This window comes from Drosophila sechellia, chromosome 2R (assembly GCF_004382195.2).
Source record: "Drosophila sechellia strain sech25 chromosome 2R, ASM438219v1, whole genome shotgun sequence".
In the NCBI taxonomy this organism is placed as follows: domain Eukaryota; kingdom Metazoa; phylum Arthropoda; class Insecta; order Diptera; family Drosophilidae; genus Drosophila; species Drosophila sechellia.
In genome coordinates this window covers 10,926,151-10,943,400 of record NC_045950.1, presented here as the reverse complement: position 1 = coordinate 10,943,400, position 17,250 = coordinate 10,926,151, and the positions used below count along the sequence as shown (strand labels likewise).

General features: G+C 42.0%; 1 protein-coding gene across 3 annotated transcripts; it reads right to left on the bottom strand.

The window, feature by feature from the left end:
- Positions 1-6,238: 6,238 nt before the first annotated feature.
- Positions 6,239-7,383, bottom strand: LOC6609211. 3 transcript variants are annotated; one of them, XM_032716331.1, is made up of 3 exons: positions 7,254-7,381; positions 6,834-7,016; positions 6,239-6,653 (listed from the first exon to the last, which is right to left on the bottom strand). In XM_032716331.1, exons 1-3 carry the CDS (start codon positions 7,275-7,277, stop codon positions 6,366-6,368), a joined length of 495 nt encoding a protein of 164 aa, XP_032572222.1. In that variant the 5' UTR covers positions 7,278-7,381; the 3' UTR covers positions 6,239-6,365. The 3 variants fall into 3 exon arrangements, with proteins under 3 accessions (XP_032572222.1, XP_002033902.1, XP_032572223.1); XM_032716332.1 differs by having other exon boundaries at positions 6,523-6,653; positions 6,710-7,016; positions 7,254-7,383; XM_002033866.2 differs by having other exon boundaries at positions 6,239-7,016.
- Between the last annotated feature and the right edge of the window lie 9,867 nt (positions 7,384-17,250).

Sequence of the window (17,250 nt, the reverse complement as noted above, 5' to 3'; positions counted from 1 at the left end):
TTAAATAATCAGCTTTAAGGGGTCCCAATTGATTCTGAATCAATTACATTAAAAATAACAATATGATCTCTTGGTAAATATTTGAAATGCAAAAGAATGTATCTCACTCCCACACTATTAAAACCATATGCAAATATCTAGATACTTATACACCCCTAATTACTTCTCAACTGACTTTTCCTTTCGAATGAACTTGTTCATTAGGATTAAATATTTAGACCTGACCGACCACTCTCGCTCTTCGGAATAATCTTTAATTTACACTGTGGTCAGTCATCTGTCTTTATACTGGTAAGGAGCACCATCATCTGGAGTTATCCTGCCCCTGGAAGCCGCCCGCCCAGTCACTCAATCATAAATATTATTAATAATGTGTGCGGCCTGCGGTCGGCGATAGTTCTTGCAACTCGGAGTGGGAAGTTCTTGTAGTTGCCAGGGCCTTTGGCTAATTTACTTAGTTCCATGGTCGGGGCATACAAGTATAGTAAGTTTGGCATCCCAAAAACTTTGCTGAGCACACACACAATCCAAATGGGATTACTAAGATCAGAGTGGAGGATGGGAACTTGCTGTTTGAATTGGCAAAACTAGAATTTGCAGCGGAAAAGTTTCTGCGACTTGAAGACGAGGTTAGCTGCCCCAATCCCAATCATACCGAGCATCAAAATGTTAAATATGAAAGCCACTTAGCGGAATTTCTACGCAAATTAAAGTTGTCACATTAGGTAAATGAACGAGAATAAGGGATGTCGGTTGTGGGGCGTGTCAGTTGAGAGCTCCCCCACATCCACTTTTAATCTTGAAGATATAACTTTGGAGTCGGCGATGATAAATCATAAGCGGACCGACCCGAAAACAAAGGAAAACCGAGTCGAAAAAACCACACGCCCAAGAAGGAAGGACCAAGGACCAAGGAGATCCAGACACAGACAGGCGGAAACGGGAGCAGGGCGGGGGTTTTCACAACAATATGTGAATATGTTATTTGTTCGGGGAATTGTGAAAATCTCAACAGGTCCCCGCACTTTGCATATTATTTTTAATACGCAGGACGCGTCAGCCGGAGCCTTGAATCCTTGGCAGGTCAGAGTTGGCCAATTTCCCGGCTAGCCACAAGCATTCCGCCTATTTGGTTGCCATTCTTGTGTTTGCCAAGACATTAAGGACAAGCCGCATTTGACAGGACTTCTTTGTTTATTTAATCGTCCTGGTGTAATATTTACTTAATATCCGATACTTAAGAGCTTTTTTGTGATTTAAAGTGTGCGCTTGATTAGGATCTTTTTCGATTAAATACCAATCTTCTAATCAGTTTTATGGATTGGTATATAAATGGTGTGTTTTAAGTTTTACATAACATTTTCCGCTTTTGGGATCCTTTTATCTTATTTATCTTTCGCATATGCTAGTACTCATAAAATCCAGCACTTTGTACTGCATTCTTTTGGTTTCATTGATGTTGTTGTATGAATATTTCAGTCCAAGTCCATTAGAATTATTTGGATGTTTGGCCGATTGCATTATTCATGAGTGCATGCAAATTGAATTGTGTTGGACACAAAACAGGGGGCGAAACCGAGCGAAAAGCAGGTGGAGCTGGTGTTGTCAGAACGAATTGGTTGAGCTGCAGAAACTGGTAGCTCCTTTGGCCACAGCTCGCAACTCAGGAATTCCCTGGGTGAACATTCATTCTGATTATGCACACACATCGATATGAATAACGCATTCCAATCCACTCGACTCCGTCTCTCCGCCAGCGGAAACTTCATCTTCGTAGCTGTTTCGGTGGCAGGAAATGGAGCAAAACGGCGAGGATTCAATTAAACGGCCACAATTCAAATGTTGACGTCACCGTTTGGTTCTTATTAAATTATCATTCGATTATGCCATTATGTTTGCCGATTGCCCCGGAATCACCCCGGCTAATGGCACATCCGGCGGAAGTTTAACGATTCCAAGGCCCCGGGGTTGTTGCCAACTTCACTTCTTGCCAACTCAACACAAGAAAACCCTTTTCCTTGAAATTTATTTCCTCCTCGGAAGGCCGAGTACTGAAAATGCTACGGTGCTGAAAGTATCTCGAATGCGAAATACATATATCTGCAAGGAGCAGGAGAGTTGGCATCCCATTAAATGTAACGATTATTATCTCACGTAGCACCATTTTGGGAATTTTAAATATGAAAACTGCTCAAATTGTCCTCGAAATGGGCATTGAAGAGTGTGCAAAAGCGAGTTTGCATTTTTGAACAGGTGCAAAGGATCTCTAGAAGGTGTGGATCCTAAGTACATTCGATATGATATATGTGAATACGAAAGGGGGCGTTTCATTTGAGTGTGAATAGTATTTTAAGGGTTTATTTTAAATTTATAAAGTAAATATATTGCTTTTTATGTTTATTCTTAAGTATACATGGTAAATAACTTTTTAAATGATTCAAAAGATGTCCTTGAAGTTCAGTAACTGATTAATTTACAGAAGAATTGCGCACAAAATCTTAGAAATTCTGTATTGCCCTCTTATGCAACCTTTTATTGATGTAATCTCAGCAGGTGTCTCACTTTTATTTGTGCCACAACTGGAAGCACTTTCCCAGCCCAGAGGCAAAACTTCAAATTGCTTTTCTTCCTGTGACATTTTTATTTGCTCACTTTCTAGCACATCACCCATCAGCGCACCACCCAACCACTAAGTTTTCAACCCACCCACATCAATTGCGGCAATTTGCCAATGAATGGACACTTCTAACTGGCAATTTTTATACCACTTCGATGGCCTTGGGGCGGAACTTTGTGACCGCAACCCTTTTTTCCACAGGACGTGCCACGTCCAGTGTCCTGTGTCCTTCGTCCTGCGTCCGTCACTTTTTGTATACCTCTGGGTGTTTATCCGGGGGTCCGAGCGCCAATCAAGCGCAAAACCGTTTTTGACATGTTTGGTCATATCGAACGGGGTGATGGGCGCCAAAGCTGACCAACCAGAACGGCAAGGATGTCCAGGAGCAACCAGGACGAGAACGGACAGGGCCAACCAGAGTGGTCAGTGGTTAGCTGCGTGGCTTTGTCCGCACAATGACAATTCAATTACAGAAATGGAAATAGCGGCTGGCATAAAAATCAAATAAAAGCTTCATAAAGTGCTTCGGATGATGAAATAAAATCAGTGGGCAATGTCAGTTTGGGTTCGTGATAGCTGGGTGGCTGGGCACTGGGCGTAGACCACTTCCGCCTGGAGTTTTGTTTTTGATTAGGGCACCAACATCACGCAGAAAAAATGTGCATGAAAATATCCAATTAATCTGGTAGAAAAATAATAAATGCATTATCTGAATTAATTTTAAGGGAAATCCCCTATAGGCAAGCTTTAATTAATGTATATTTTAGCGAAGTTCTACCTTTACTTTTCTTTAAGTGTATTGTTGTGGCTCGAACAGCATCGAATGGCATTTATTGGGCCATCTATGGCCCAGCACTCGACCTCTGAGCTTTTGCGGTCATTTGGCAATTGGCGCCATACGCACGTGCCCGCTCCTCCGGCTCCTGGCACCTTTTTCCCCGGCAGGCTCGTAAAGTTCCCACGCACTGGGAGTTCGAATCGGGGTCACCAGCTTACCATCCTACGGAAACGGAAGTGAAAATCGAAATGAATTCAATTCCGCTGACCCTTTTGCGGTTGCAGTTGTTGCGCTGCGGTGACTCACCTGACACCTAATGCCCTGCAAACTCACCTGCGAGTGGTTGACACTCTTAAAGTCGTGGAACAAATTGCGAGCGTGGTTTAAGGGAAGGACCGACCGGCTATTGAAAATTCATAGCCAAAAATTTATTCATGGTCTGCCCCACCGACTCCCGGGGCATTAATATTTAAGCAGCGTCGACCTGCTCCTTTGGTGGTGGTCCTCCTCCGACAGATCCTGGCCTGCTTGGGGTCACCATTTTTTCCTCTACTTTTTTTTTTTTTTGCGGGCCTGTCGCAAAGTTTGTATTCCTGGACCGTGCTCCTTTTCACGTGGCTGTCAGTAACAACGTCTCGAGGACATGAGGGCAATGTTTTTTATGGCAAAAACTTGGCTATGCCGCCGCTGATGCCTATGTGGCCTGCTGCACAGTGGGTCGAATTAGCACAAATGCATACCCTTGTAGTTATAGAGCTATCATAAGGGGTATAGTTATTAGACTGGTTAGACTAGACTAGTGGGTATAGTTAGTTATTCCTAAAAGTAAATCTTAAATCAGATAATAGAAACTGATTTTAATTTCATTATTGCATTCCTAAAGTATATCTCACATATTTTCGATAGACATTAGTTCTATGATATTTCTAGTGATAAAGTGAATTCCAAACCAAGGTGACCGCTTTTCTTCGCCAATTTTCCACCCCTCGGCACCTGACTGTGTTGTCTTTGGCTGCCCAATTTGTAACCCTTTAAACCGTCTGACACGCGTATAATGTGACAGAATGTTCCAAACTACTCATTAATTTTTGATCAAATGGCTTTCGACTGGCACTGGTACTTTGTCCTTGGTCCTTCAGACCTTTGCTCCTGCAATCCTTGAGCATTTGGTAACTTCGAAGCTGGGCTGTCAAATGTCATTCGGAGCGCAAGTGATTCAGCCCAATGAAGTTAAGTTATCAAGTCGTCGGTTAGCCGCCAAGCTGGAAATTAATGAAATTTTTTACGTTCTTCATGCCCGGGAGGCGATTGGCCGACGTTGCTGGCCATTGGGCTAACAAAAATTCATTTATTTTCATTTATTGTTTCACATTTCCCCGAGGACAGCGAGAAGTTGCAATTACCGCAGCAAAGAAACTCACCCAAAACGGTACAAAAAAAAATCCCACTTCTGTCGCCGAGAAAAGTTTGAAAAATATATACATTTTTTTTGCTTGATTCCTTCGCCGCGGAGTTGGAATTTTATTTACTTTTTTACTGCCCAGGCGTGTTCATAATTCTGTTGACTTGTCCCGTGGATTGTAATTTTTACTGCAGGACAAGCGCAAATACATAATTGAATAAGCCCCGCTTTTCTCAGGCCAGTTTTGCGGCGGAAAAAAGGGTGATCCGGGGGCGAAAAGTTTTAATTCAATTCCTTGTGCGTTGTTAACTTGAGACTCTGAAGTTGATTAATTTCGCATTTTTACGCTTGATTATACGACTCCCGCAGAAGTTGGACTTGCTAGTTCTGCTCAAGATTTTCTTTTGGGGCGTTTTCTTCCTTTTTTCGCCTTTTATTTTCCACGCACACACACGCAAGATGCGGCGGGAAGGTGGAGGAGGGAGTCCTGCAAGGATGGAATCTTTTTCGTAGCTGGCAAAAATATGGCGTCGAATCCTTTGGGAAATTTCGATATCACACTTTGTTCCAGCGTTCTCGTCATGCCCACAAGTTCATTACACATTCGCTGGATTCGAAATGAGCAAAAGTAATGGGAAATGCAGTGGGCGCTGGGTTGGGGTTATTTTCTATGGAGAAGGGGCTGCTTTTACTGGCAGGTTGATTAACCAGACTTAGAGACACAACCCCCGAGATGCTTCATGTGTGCCATAAAAATCGCAATTATTATATCCTCCATTCGCTTCTGATTTGCGGAGTCGAGTGAAAAGTATCTGACAGTTTTCCATGATTGCGGATGGATGATTCCGATGTAATCTGTCGAGTGTAATTATGAGTGCTTAATTATTTACCAATTCATTGGTAGAACAGGAATTCAAGGTTTTATAGTATCGAACTGTGAACCTAATGCATAATCAAAAATGATTAAGAACATAAGAAAGATTCCTATGCATGTCTTTGAAAACATATCATATTCTATAAATGGGCGGGAGAAAGTTCTTTAGTTTGGCAAAGAAAGCAGCAGAAGAATCGCGCTAAGAAAAGGTAACCAACAGAGAAACAAAGGCAAACGACACTTGGAAAGATATTCGCAAGAAAGCTGCGAAAGAACGCCATAAATCAAATGTATCTACGTATCTGCGTATCTTGTATCCATTGTGGTTGTATGTAAATGCCAGACAATAGTTATGGCTATGCTGGGCTTAATTATACGCGGCACTCGATTCGATTCGCTGGAAAATTAGCATATGACAAGGCCAGTTAACAGCTAGCAAAACAGTTAGCTAAACTCCGCGGATGGAGTCACAGATGAAGATAGATGCCATGTAATTACCGGAGCAGAAAAAACCAAACAATTAAGATAAAGAATTTTTAAACTATGACTCAAACGAATTCACCATTGTTTCATTCGCTAAATTTAGACATGGGTTTATTGCGGCAATAAGCATTTATAATATTATAGTTACGACTACGTTTAGGGGCTAATAATTTAACTTTAACTTTGACTTAGAGAAGATGGAGCGGTTAGATCACAAGATCACCTCGAATCGCTGATCCCGGCCAATGGGCTCCGCTTTGCTCTTCACCAGATACTTGGCGAACTCCGCGGGCGACTGGAACGACTTGATGGGGAACTTGCCGAAGCGTCCGTTGGTCTTGGACACCACATAGTAGATGGGATAGGGGCCCGGCGTCATCTGGACGGGTAATACTTGACCTCCGACCTCCACCTGCTTCACTTGCTCCACCTGCCGACCCGCGGACAACTCTCCAGCCCCCCTAGCGTCCAAGTTCAGTTGCTTCTGCTGCTTGAGTTTCTGCTTGGGAAAGGCTTTTAGTTCGTATTTCAAGGCTGGCTGCGTCGCATCTTCACCACTGGCGGCCACATTTCCACCCAGCAGCTTGGCGGGACGAGGGCGCCTCTTCCGCATCTGCTTGGAGTCCACGTACTGCCGCTGACTGGATCCGGATGCCGTTGCCGGACGCAGTGTTTGCACCTGGATGAAGGGCGAGTTCATTTGGCTGCCGGTGGTGTCCTTCTTGGGCGGCAGGTCCTGCGGATGCACGCGGATCACCTTCTGCGTCTGGTTGGCTATGCTGATCACATCCTCCTCAATGTCCGTGGACTCTTCGATGGCGAGGCATGCCCAGGTCAGTGCAACCAGGCAGAAGCAGAAGAGCTAAAAAGAGTTAAATTAAATGAATTAAAATAATATAAAAATATTTTGGTGTATTTGGACTTATCATAAACTACGAGTCTTTATAAACTGTTCTTAACCATAAACTGTTGACTTCGACCTCTTTAACTATCAACAAAGTCGAAATGATACAAACTACTTCATCTTCAGCTGCCAAAGTATTGTATAATCGAACTTAAGTACTTATTTTTAGTGCCGTGGGCGATCAATCACAATTACCATTAGCCGATGATTGCCAAACATCTTGTAAGATCAGCCAGGTAACAATGTATCCACGGATTCTGAGGCTTCTGTGGCTTCCGCAACTAGCGACTGATGTTGGATGCTGCCGTTTGACGACTGAAAAACACTGGAGCCCAGCGATCGCTGTAAGCTTTTGAGCTGGAGATCCCAGATTTGTTTGCCCCCCATTGCCCCCCGAACACGATCTGTTTATAATGAAGTGTTGGTCTTTTTTTTGTGGCTCGCGCATTTGGTAGGAGCCAGAACATATAATGATCCGAAAATTTGTTAGTTTTGTTGCGTCTTTTGTCATTTGGCAGTTCAAGAGAACCCTCCATCCCGTAAGTTTCCCAAATTAAACGCGCACAGTGGGTCGGAGTATGGCGAAAACTGGTATTTATTTGTTTGGTTAATTTGCGTTGGTTGTCGCCGATCGCCTCGCTGATTAATTTGTTTTGCGTCTGATCACCTCGGATCCCACATTTCCCCCTCCTGCCTAAAGTGATTGTATTGTGCATTGTTTGATTTCAAGATATTTTTATCCATCGGTGAAGTACAAATTTGTGCTTAGCAAGATATCAATTTCGCTAAGATACATATATTTCTTTAGGTATATATATTTAACTATAAAATTATAAATTATATTAAGTCATAAACATTTATCAGGAATTTATAAACTATTCCAAATAGGTCTTTCAAATATTTTAACTCATCTTTCAAGATTATAAACTTGCATTTCCTTTTTCGGAAGAGTATTCCAAAGTCGGAAAGCAGCTTGATCTTTTGTTCCGCAGATCATTAGGCGTGCATTACTAATTATTATAATGAAATTATTTATGATAATTGTCAGAGTCTCAGACACTGCACATTGTTGGTCATTCGGCGTGTGCACAAACGATTGAGCAGAAATAAAAATCAAATAAAGTTTGCCAGCGAAAACAATTATTATTCAATTGTATTCAGATGGGAGATATAGAAGTCATGAAGCCGATGACTCAATGTTGTTCTGTTCCTAGTTGAGTTTTCTGGTTTCTAATCTTGGAACTTGACAAGCAACTTAAGATGGGATTTGAGAGCAGGGAAGTTCAGCGCAATGGAATCAGAGATCTTGAACTTAATGCTCCGAACAAGGTTAGCTTTTATGCGGATTGTAATCTTATAATTAAAGTTTAAAAGCGCCAGCGAACTCTTATTTTAGCGTATTTAGAAACTTTAACAAGTTCATAACTTGTTGATTGTGTTACCTCATTAGTATGCACATCGAATTCATTGACCCAGTCTGCTTCGATTCGATTGAATAACTTCATTAATCAACCTAGAACAAACCATCATCGATCGATGATGATTATGTTAATGAAATGACGGCTTAAAGGGGTCAGCGATTTGTATTGCCAAAATCTGCTGGTGATCTGCTGGCATCCATATTACCATCGTAAAAATTCACTTTGCCATCGATAGTCGAAATGACAAAAACCATTTATAGCTTTCAAATCTGAGGCGGAGGGAAAAAAAGACAGAAAGGAACCAGAATGCAGCCACTCCAGACGGTAATAAAATGCCCAAGGAGCAGGACCCAGACAATGGAATCCATTCCATTGCTTCATCCTCCATCAATGTCGCGCCATCGATTGTTATTCAAAGCAGCCATAATCTGTGCCAAGACGTATAGACAAAGTGAATTTGCGGGCAAAAAGCGCTGAAAAAAGGGGTTAGGATGCGGGGACTTTGGCTTTTTAGTTAGCCAAGTGTTCGGGGAATTGAGATGTAACTCAACAGGTTTTAGCTTTTAAGTCCCTTACCATCGTCGCTGGCTGATGTACAGGCATTGCTAATGGATTATTTAAAGTGTCTTTAAAGTTGCAGAAATACTTACATAAATATCTGTATGTACGTATGTGGCACAGGGGTGGGCCAGGATATCATGTGCCCGAGGCCTTTGTAATTAGATTGCCCAAAAAGGTCCTGATGTGGGTAGTGTATCTTTTTCAACCAGAGGTGACCAGCAGCACACAAGACAAGGCGAACCCCTTTCTGCCCGACAATCCACCCAGAGGCTAATGGACACCAAATCCGTGGACATTTGTTTTACTTTTTTGCGGACAAAGTTTATCCTTTTTTTTGCTGCTGGTTTGTTTTGCGGTCGCAACATAAATTACCTATTAGCTATAGGGATCACATATAATTTACGAGTGGGTAAAGGTCCACAATAATTACACAGGTGGAGGGGTTGGGTTGATAAGCAGTGGACACATCGACCATCCATCCCCAGGATGTCTTTTGAAAAATCTGCTGACTCAAATAGTTGTTGGGAGCTATCATCCATTTCCAAGGGTGGCATTATTCCACCTCGGATGGCCTCATCACCCAACAAGGCCAAGATACAGAGAGCATGATTCTCGCTTTTATTACATGACAATTACCCACAATCAGGGGAGCATATGTGAGCCACATTCGCACCGCAATATGGCAATCGTAAAAAAGAATGGAGCAGCACTTGGCAGGGCCAATAAACGTTGAGTCCTGCCAGTCGAAAGTTTCCCCGCAGATATTACCAACCCGAAATGGTTATGTCTTCGTCGACTTATCAGCTTGGAAATGAGAACTAGCATTGTCATTTTCGACGGCTAAGCGAGTCTTAACGTGGCCATAACAGTTTGGGAAATCTTTTCTTAAAGAAAAAAGGGGTATAATGCTTTAAAATCTCCAAGTGGGTTTCAAGTTCCTGTTCTTTTGGATGCATCTTATATTTGTTAAAGTGTGAATGCAAAGCTTATTTTGAATTTGAGGCACAATTTAGAGACTTTATTCAATTGTATGCGAATGTACAATGATGCACGTGATTAATTGTTCAAGAATTCTTATTTATTTTTATTATTTTGGATTTTTTAAATCAGCTAGCTGCCTAGCTAGTTTAGGTTTTTATAAGAATATTTTATATATATACCGACTTTTTAATCTTTTTAGAAGTAGCACAAAATGATACACATACTCATTAAAGTTCAAACTAAATTATATACTTTTTTAAAATTGAATGAAATAATTTATGAGTATTTAGATAGATAATTGAATTTAGTTCATTCTGCAAATTATTCATCATTAGGTTACCACAAAGATATTTTTCTATGTACTTTTCTAAGTGAATGGTTCTGTTTATGAATTTCCAGTATATGCTTCAATCTGCGAAAAATAAACATTTAAAGCGCAAAAGTTGAGCAAATATTGGTCTTGAATCATCGTAAATTCGTTGCGAAAAATGCTTTTGTTGGCCATTAAAATATTTAACGTATTGCCGCTGATGGACTGGGCGGTGGCCTCCTCCAAGTTTCCCTCGACTCCACGGCGAGGAAATTTTGGGGGGTGGGCGTGCTGGAAAATGGGAAATGGGGCAAATCCCAGCAAGCGTGTGACTGTGTGTGTGTATGCACCTAAATCCCGACAATCGGTGTAGAAAGGTGCCCGCCAATGCCGCGATGACTCCGCCCTGAATCGTTTGGGGTTCCAACTTGGAAGTTAGACGAGGTCCTTCACTGCGCAGCTGCAAAAATTTCGCCTCGTCCAGTTGGTGCAAAGCGTTTGGGATGGGGGGCGTACCCGGGGTGCCAGGAGTGCCAGGAGTGCCAGGAGTGGGAGCCACGTTCAAGAATGTTTCGATTCCAAACCGTTTCCAGCTAAGGGACATAGTGGGGCCAACGAGTAGTGGAGAACAGGGGAGGGATAGGGATAAGGGGGAGGAGGACTCTCCAGTGATTTCAAGAAAATGTTGAAAATGCTATAATTTTCATAATACTGCAGATTTAAAATCGGCTCAGACTGCGGACTACTCTGTGCGCTCGTTCGTTCCGCTGCAGATACTTTTGTATCTTTTGCACGAAGAGCACGTATCTGCCACACGCACAGCCAATTAACGCTAATGCAGCACTCATAATTTCACGCCTTATGCCGAAGCCATTAACCCCAGGTAAAAATCCAGGTGTGAGGTGAGTTTTGGCATGCAAATGAACTGGCTACTGGCAAATGGAGCCTGTCAATATGGTTGCTCCCCCACCATCCAGGATGTGGAGTCCATAAAAATGGTTTATACTCACACACATACGCGTGTGTGGACCTTGTTCCGAACTGTTTGGCAAGGTGCTGATTATGGCCTTTGATATGCAAATGAACCGGTTTAACAGGCCTTCCTCCTCCATCCAGAAACCTGCTTAGCACTCCTGCCAGGGCCAAAACAAATGGCGCTAATGATGGGGCAAGATGACACCTTGTGGCACCATGGCCTGGCCACTCGTATGGCCAACTAAAGACTCTGGATTATGCGAACCCGAAAAAGGGTTCTTATGAGCACTTTCAACCCCAATTAGACTCATTAGGCAAGCGAGCCTTACAATGGATACCAGATACCACTCAGATACCACATGGAGGTGCGAAACGTGGGCGCTGACTTCGGAGTGATTTACGGCACAAATTACGGGCTTAAATGGACAAACATGCCTAGTTTTAATCATAGGATGTGTCCATTAACGCGCCGGGAAAACTATAAAGCAGCCTAGGTCCCCGAATGGACATTAGGCATGTGCGACATAAATTAATTAACCTTTTCTCACATTCGCTTCACGCATTGTTAGCCAACATGTTTATGCAAAACTATCGTCCTCGTTTTCGGGAATTAAGTGCCGCAGAACAGCTCTATGGGGTAGTATTTACCATAGGTCGTATAATTTACATAAAACTAACACCTCTCCCTATAACTAATGTGAAAATCTTGTCAGTGTCGAGCTAATTAGCTTTCACATTTTATAACTATAGAGAAGTAAGTTTATTATGTATTTTATTCAAATTATTGTCGGTACAAGTTGCTTTTGTAATCTACAAGATCTTAAAGTTAAATTAAGTTTACAGAACTTGGGTATATTTTTAGGTTAATCAGTTAAAATATATAAATATTCTTTTTATATAATAACAACAATTATGATAAGAAATCTCTGACCTAATTAACCATTATTGGCATCAATCTTTTTAATTTATTTTATTATATATTTATTTCCATTTGGGATTTCCAAAGTCGTTAATTCACTTTGCCTTAACCATTTTTATTAGTTTTAACACTTAATTGGGCGCCAGGGGTTTCTTGTTCTCAAACTTAACATTTTTATCAACATTTCTTTATCAGAGTTTTTTGATATTAGTTAAGAGTGCTCGAAATAAATACGCATAAAAAGTCAACAAATTGGGTGAAAAATAAACGCGGGCACAGAGGACCTCGTTGGTATGTTGCTTAGAAATGGCCCTCCCGGGAAATTATAAATATATATGCCGCCTTTCGTTCAAAACAAAAACCAACGAAAAGAAAAGCTTCTACACGCAAAATATTTAAAACCGTGGAGGAAGGACATTGGGTGGGGGTCTTTTTGGAAAAGTTGCGCCTAATTGTAAACGGCCCAGCAATGGATGACACTTTATGAGTACTCGGGGCCCGGAGTTGGAAGTTGAAAACGTTACCCTGCACTCCGTGAAATTGAATTAAAACGGGCGAAGGGTCATTGGGGTGGCCATTGCAGTCCGGGTGGAGTTCTGAATGTTTTCCTCGCCCAGGGCGACGGAACACGGGACTTAAGCGGCATTAATTATGACACCCCCACCCGGTTGGGGGGGAAATGGAAAATGGCACAGGCACAGGTACTGCAGAATGAGCCCATATGTATGCACCATACCCCACATTGCACTGTCAACCTGGCAAAATTTAATTGACCAACTCGTAAAGGACAACGCAGCTCGGAAAGGACCAAACACACACACACAAACAACTGACCAAACTGACACACTGAACGGGTGCTGGAAAATCGGATAAAATCGGGTGGAAAATGCAATCGCATGGCGATAATAATGCGTGGCCAGGATATGACTGCTAGCTCCTCCGCCTATTCCCTACCCTCAATCCTGATCCCCGAGTGCTTCCACCTGGTCCCACGTGGGAGTGCACATTAAATAATTACCGCAAATGGGCTTGGCGATAATTTTTGCACCAAAGACCCGGCGCAATAACAACAACACAGGGCTGCGGAATAAAAATGTAATTGTAATTGCGAAAACAATAAACAAATGTGCCAGGCCGACCGAGGACTGCATCCATAGTTGCACTCCGGGAATACAAATGCAGTCAGTATTATAAAAAAATTGTATAAGTAGGAGTGGACACTTGAGTACCCTTCAATAATTATTATATTTCAATATGTTGTTTCGTCGATATCCTTGAGCAACTTACAATAAACTAAAGTAAAATAAACTAAATCAATAATGTCCCAATTACTGGCTTATTTTTTAGAACTTTTTATATAATATAATATTAATAAGGATGCTAGAATATAAAATAAGAATTAATTACTATTTAACCTTAACATTATTAAATCACGTTGAATTACTTTAAATATCATTATTAAACAACATGATTTTAACTCTTAAAAAATCGCAATGACCAAAGAGACAGAAACACATTATACCCCTTAGCACCTCTTGCTTAGGGTATTAAAAATTGTATTTAATTAACGCCACCGGCTGCGCTTCGATTCTGTTTTCGATTCGGTTGCATTCCTGTGTGGCTTCCAGGTAATCTGGATGGAGTTCGTGGTGGCTAAAGGATCAGGGTCGTGGTGGTCCATTTAATTTGCATTTGGCGCCAGTTCATCGAACAATCGTTTTAAAGCTAGCCAACCCCTTGAAACGACAATTCACTCCCAGGCGGGCACTTCTTTCAAGGACCTGAATTATCCATTGCCAACTCCCAAGGCGATCCCTTCGCACTGGCTACTTAAATATTCATGTCCAAGGATGCTTTCTTCGCCTGAATCCCTTTCGCACCTACCGCCGCATGCTACTGCCGCATCATTTAGCAATTAGTTAATTTTTACGCAGCTAGCTGAGAAATCTTTCGAATTTGAAGAACAAGTGTCTTTTAATTTCTTATTAGCGGTTTATTATCCCCGCGGACATTTGGGCCATTAATATGCAGAGGGAAGGCTCAGGCGGCAACTCGACCGAAATCATTAATTTTAATGAGCCCAGAGCAGCCAGAAAGTAGACCGAAAAAGGATTATGGCGCTGGAGCACTCGGTTAATTACTTAATAATTTGGGCAGGTGTTATTTTTGGAAAGTCAATTCATAGGGCGCCCGGAGAGCAGGCCAAAAGTAATTGGATGCTGCGAAAGTAATTATAAGTTTGGGGAGTTGAGGATGGGCATTCCCAGATTTGTTTGGCAAAGTCCGAGCTTTGAAATCAGCATCTATTTAATATGTTTTCCATTTAGATTTAAACCTATAAATAAAACTGCTTTCAAAGCAGTTCCACTTTAAGTATCAATCAATTTAGTATCTCCGCAAATCGTTTATCCCCAAATCGCATCGAAAGTGCAGCCTTTGAGATCGATCTAAAACCCGTTCCAAGCCAATCACTTTGGGTGCTGATCACGACCAGAAATCCAGGGGTTAGGGTGCCTGAGGAGTCGGGAGATCAGTGCGACGTACAAAAAGCGAATGGAACATTAATCCGTAATTTGCTGGTTGTGAAGTCGGGGCGACTAAGTAATAATTTTTAATGGGAAGCCAATGCCATAAATGGTCAATAGTTGCCACTCAGTTTTTGCCGCTGCTGTTCATTTTTTTCGTTACTTGTGTCTGGTGATTTAGGCCTGATCCCTGACAAAAGACGGGAACTGATTTTGGCTTTGATGGAATGCCAAAATCGATTCGGAAATTCGCGGCACGTGCAGAGTGGGGCGATCCGAGGAGCTGTGGCAGCTGAAGTCGTAGTCGTGGCCCATTCCGATTTCGATTCCTAGCCAGGTAATTTATGAACTTTAATTGTTGGCTTTTATAGAAATGGATTGGCTATAAAGCATTAACAGTTAGAGACGCTGGCGACGCTTTTAATTGATTTTCTACCCTTTTGATTTAATTTATGATGAACCACTCGCCATATTCGGCTGCCCGCTGGCCGGTTTAACATTTAATCAATGTTCGAGTATCTCAAATCTGCACTTGCCAGCCCGTCGGCCTTTCAGTCACTCAGCCAGCTAGCCAGTCAACTGCAGTTGGTTATAAATATTTATAAGCCAGCCCAGCCAAAGCTAATGACAAAGTGATAAGGACAATTAAGGAGAAAGCAGCTGCTGCCCACGGCCAGTTCAGTACTGAAATGTGTCACCAGACAGCGGACTCAGCCGATGGATTGGTGGTGGAGATCGTGAGTTCTAGGCTAAAAAGAGTTAGGATGGAATAGTATATTACTAGATTTAAGAATATTAGAGATCTTGAATGTATTGCTAACAGTCAGCTTAAATAGGCAATACAGTATGTACAATCTTCATATCTCAGCTGTTTATATACGTTTGTTTTAATATTTAGTTTTAATGTTTTATGCCCAAGTATGTAATTATATTTATTTTTAAATTCTATTACTAGTTTTTTAGTGCCCTTCGTGTCACGTTGTCATGACCATTGAATGTTGGCCCGTTCATCAGCGATCAACTTGTAAACACGACGAACAAACTGCTGGCTGTAAAATATTGCTGCATTTTTGATCACTTGTCATCCCTGCATGATGGACGATCGGAGCAGAACACGACCGATCTCATCGTGGTCAGATCATTCTCCCCTACCGTTGCCCCCAATTCCAGAGGACCCTTCCCGCCTGGCGGAGGAGCTGCGCTCGGGAAGAGCTCCACATGGTCGGTAGAATTCCGCAGAACCTGTTGACAACACTTGTGCGACAAGCGAAACGATCTCGCTTTTTGCCACCGCTATTTATTATGTTCACTACTGCCTTCCAGCGGCAATTCGATGGCGGAAAAAAGTGCTGGCCGAGGTGTCGATATCGCACAATGATTTTAATGATGGGATCGAACCGAACTGAACCGAACCATAAGCAAAAACAAAAAACAACTAAAAAAAACAGGGGAATGATAAAAAACATTGGGACGCGGCCAGTTGCCGCAAATCGCTGGGATGCCAATGCTGATAATCAATAATTTTTATATTTTTGCCACATCGCTGGGCGGCTTTGCTAGCCAGCTCAAAGGAGCCCTCCAATGGCAGGGATACTTGCTGTGTCAGCCAGCCAAAGGACATGACAATAATCCTTAATTACAGCTCTCGCGAAGCCAGCGAAATTGGAATCATAATTGGAAATTGGAGTTCACTGATTGAAACACAATTGTCGCCGGTTTGTGCTTACTTTTCATTTTAATGCAGGACGATGACATTTTATAAACCAAAACAACTTAAATTCCATATACCATTATCGTTGAATGAAATAATTTAATATTGCTATATATAATATTGCTATATTCTTAATGGTTTAGATATTTTTAACAAGTGCCAAGTTCATAAATCAAGTGTCAGTTTTCGTGTCAAGTGGCTTTTGAATGTAATCTTTTTCCAAAACACATGAATATAACAATTTCCTCGTTTTTTTTTCTCCTGTTAAAGTAAGCAAACTCCATTATGCAGTCACAGTCAACTTTGATTCCTCGTTTTGGTATTCCGCATGCAAAACAAATTGACAGCCAAAGCGAGATTTGCTTTCACGTGTCCTGGCCCAAAACACTCGATGTTCGATAGTGTCAAGTGGAAGGAGTCTCCAGTGACTACGGCAGACTTAACTTAACCCAACGCCTAGCAGTCCCACATATTCTTTTATTAATGCCGAAAAAGAATGGGAATGGCAATGTTGAGTTTTTGCGTGGAAAAGTGCCAACATTTCCATCAAAGCTCAACCCTTTGAGTGCTGAATTTTCCTGTCACGTCACAGGAGTGTGCTTCCCCTTTGCACCACATTTGCCTTCGAATGGAAACACCGAAATCGCATTCAGCTGATTAGGTTCGAGGTGTCTGGAGTCTGGAGTTGGGCACTTGGAGCTGCCATTGGTAATGGTGATTGCGAAACCGCTTACGACTGAGCCAGGATTGAATGCACGGATGGAATGGAATCAATGTGGGCAATTAAAA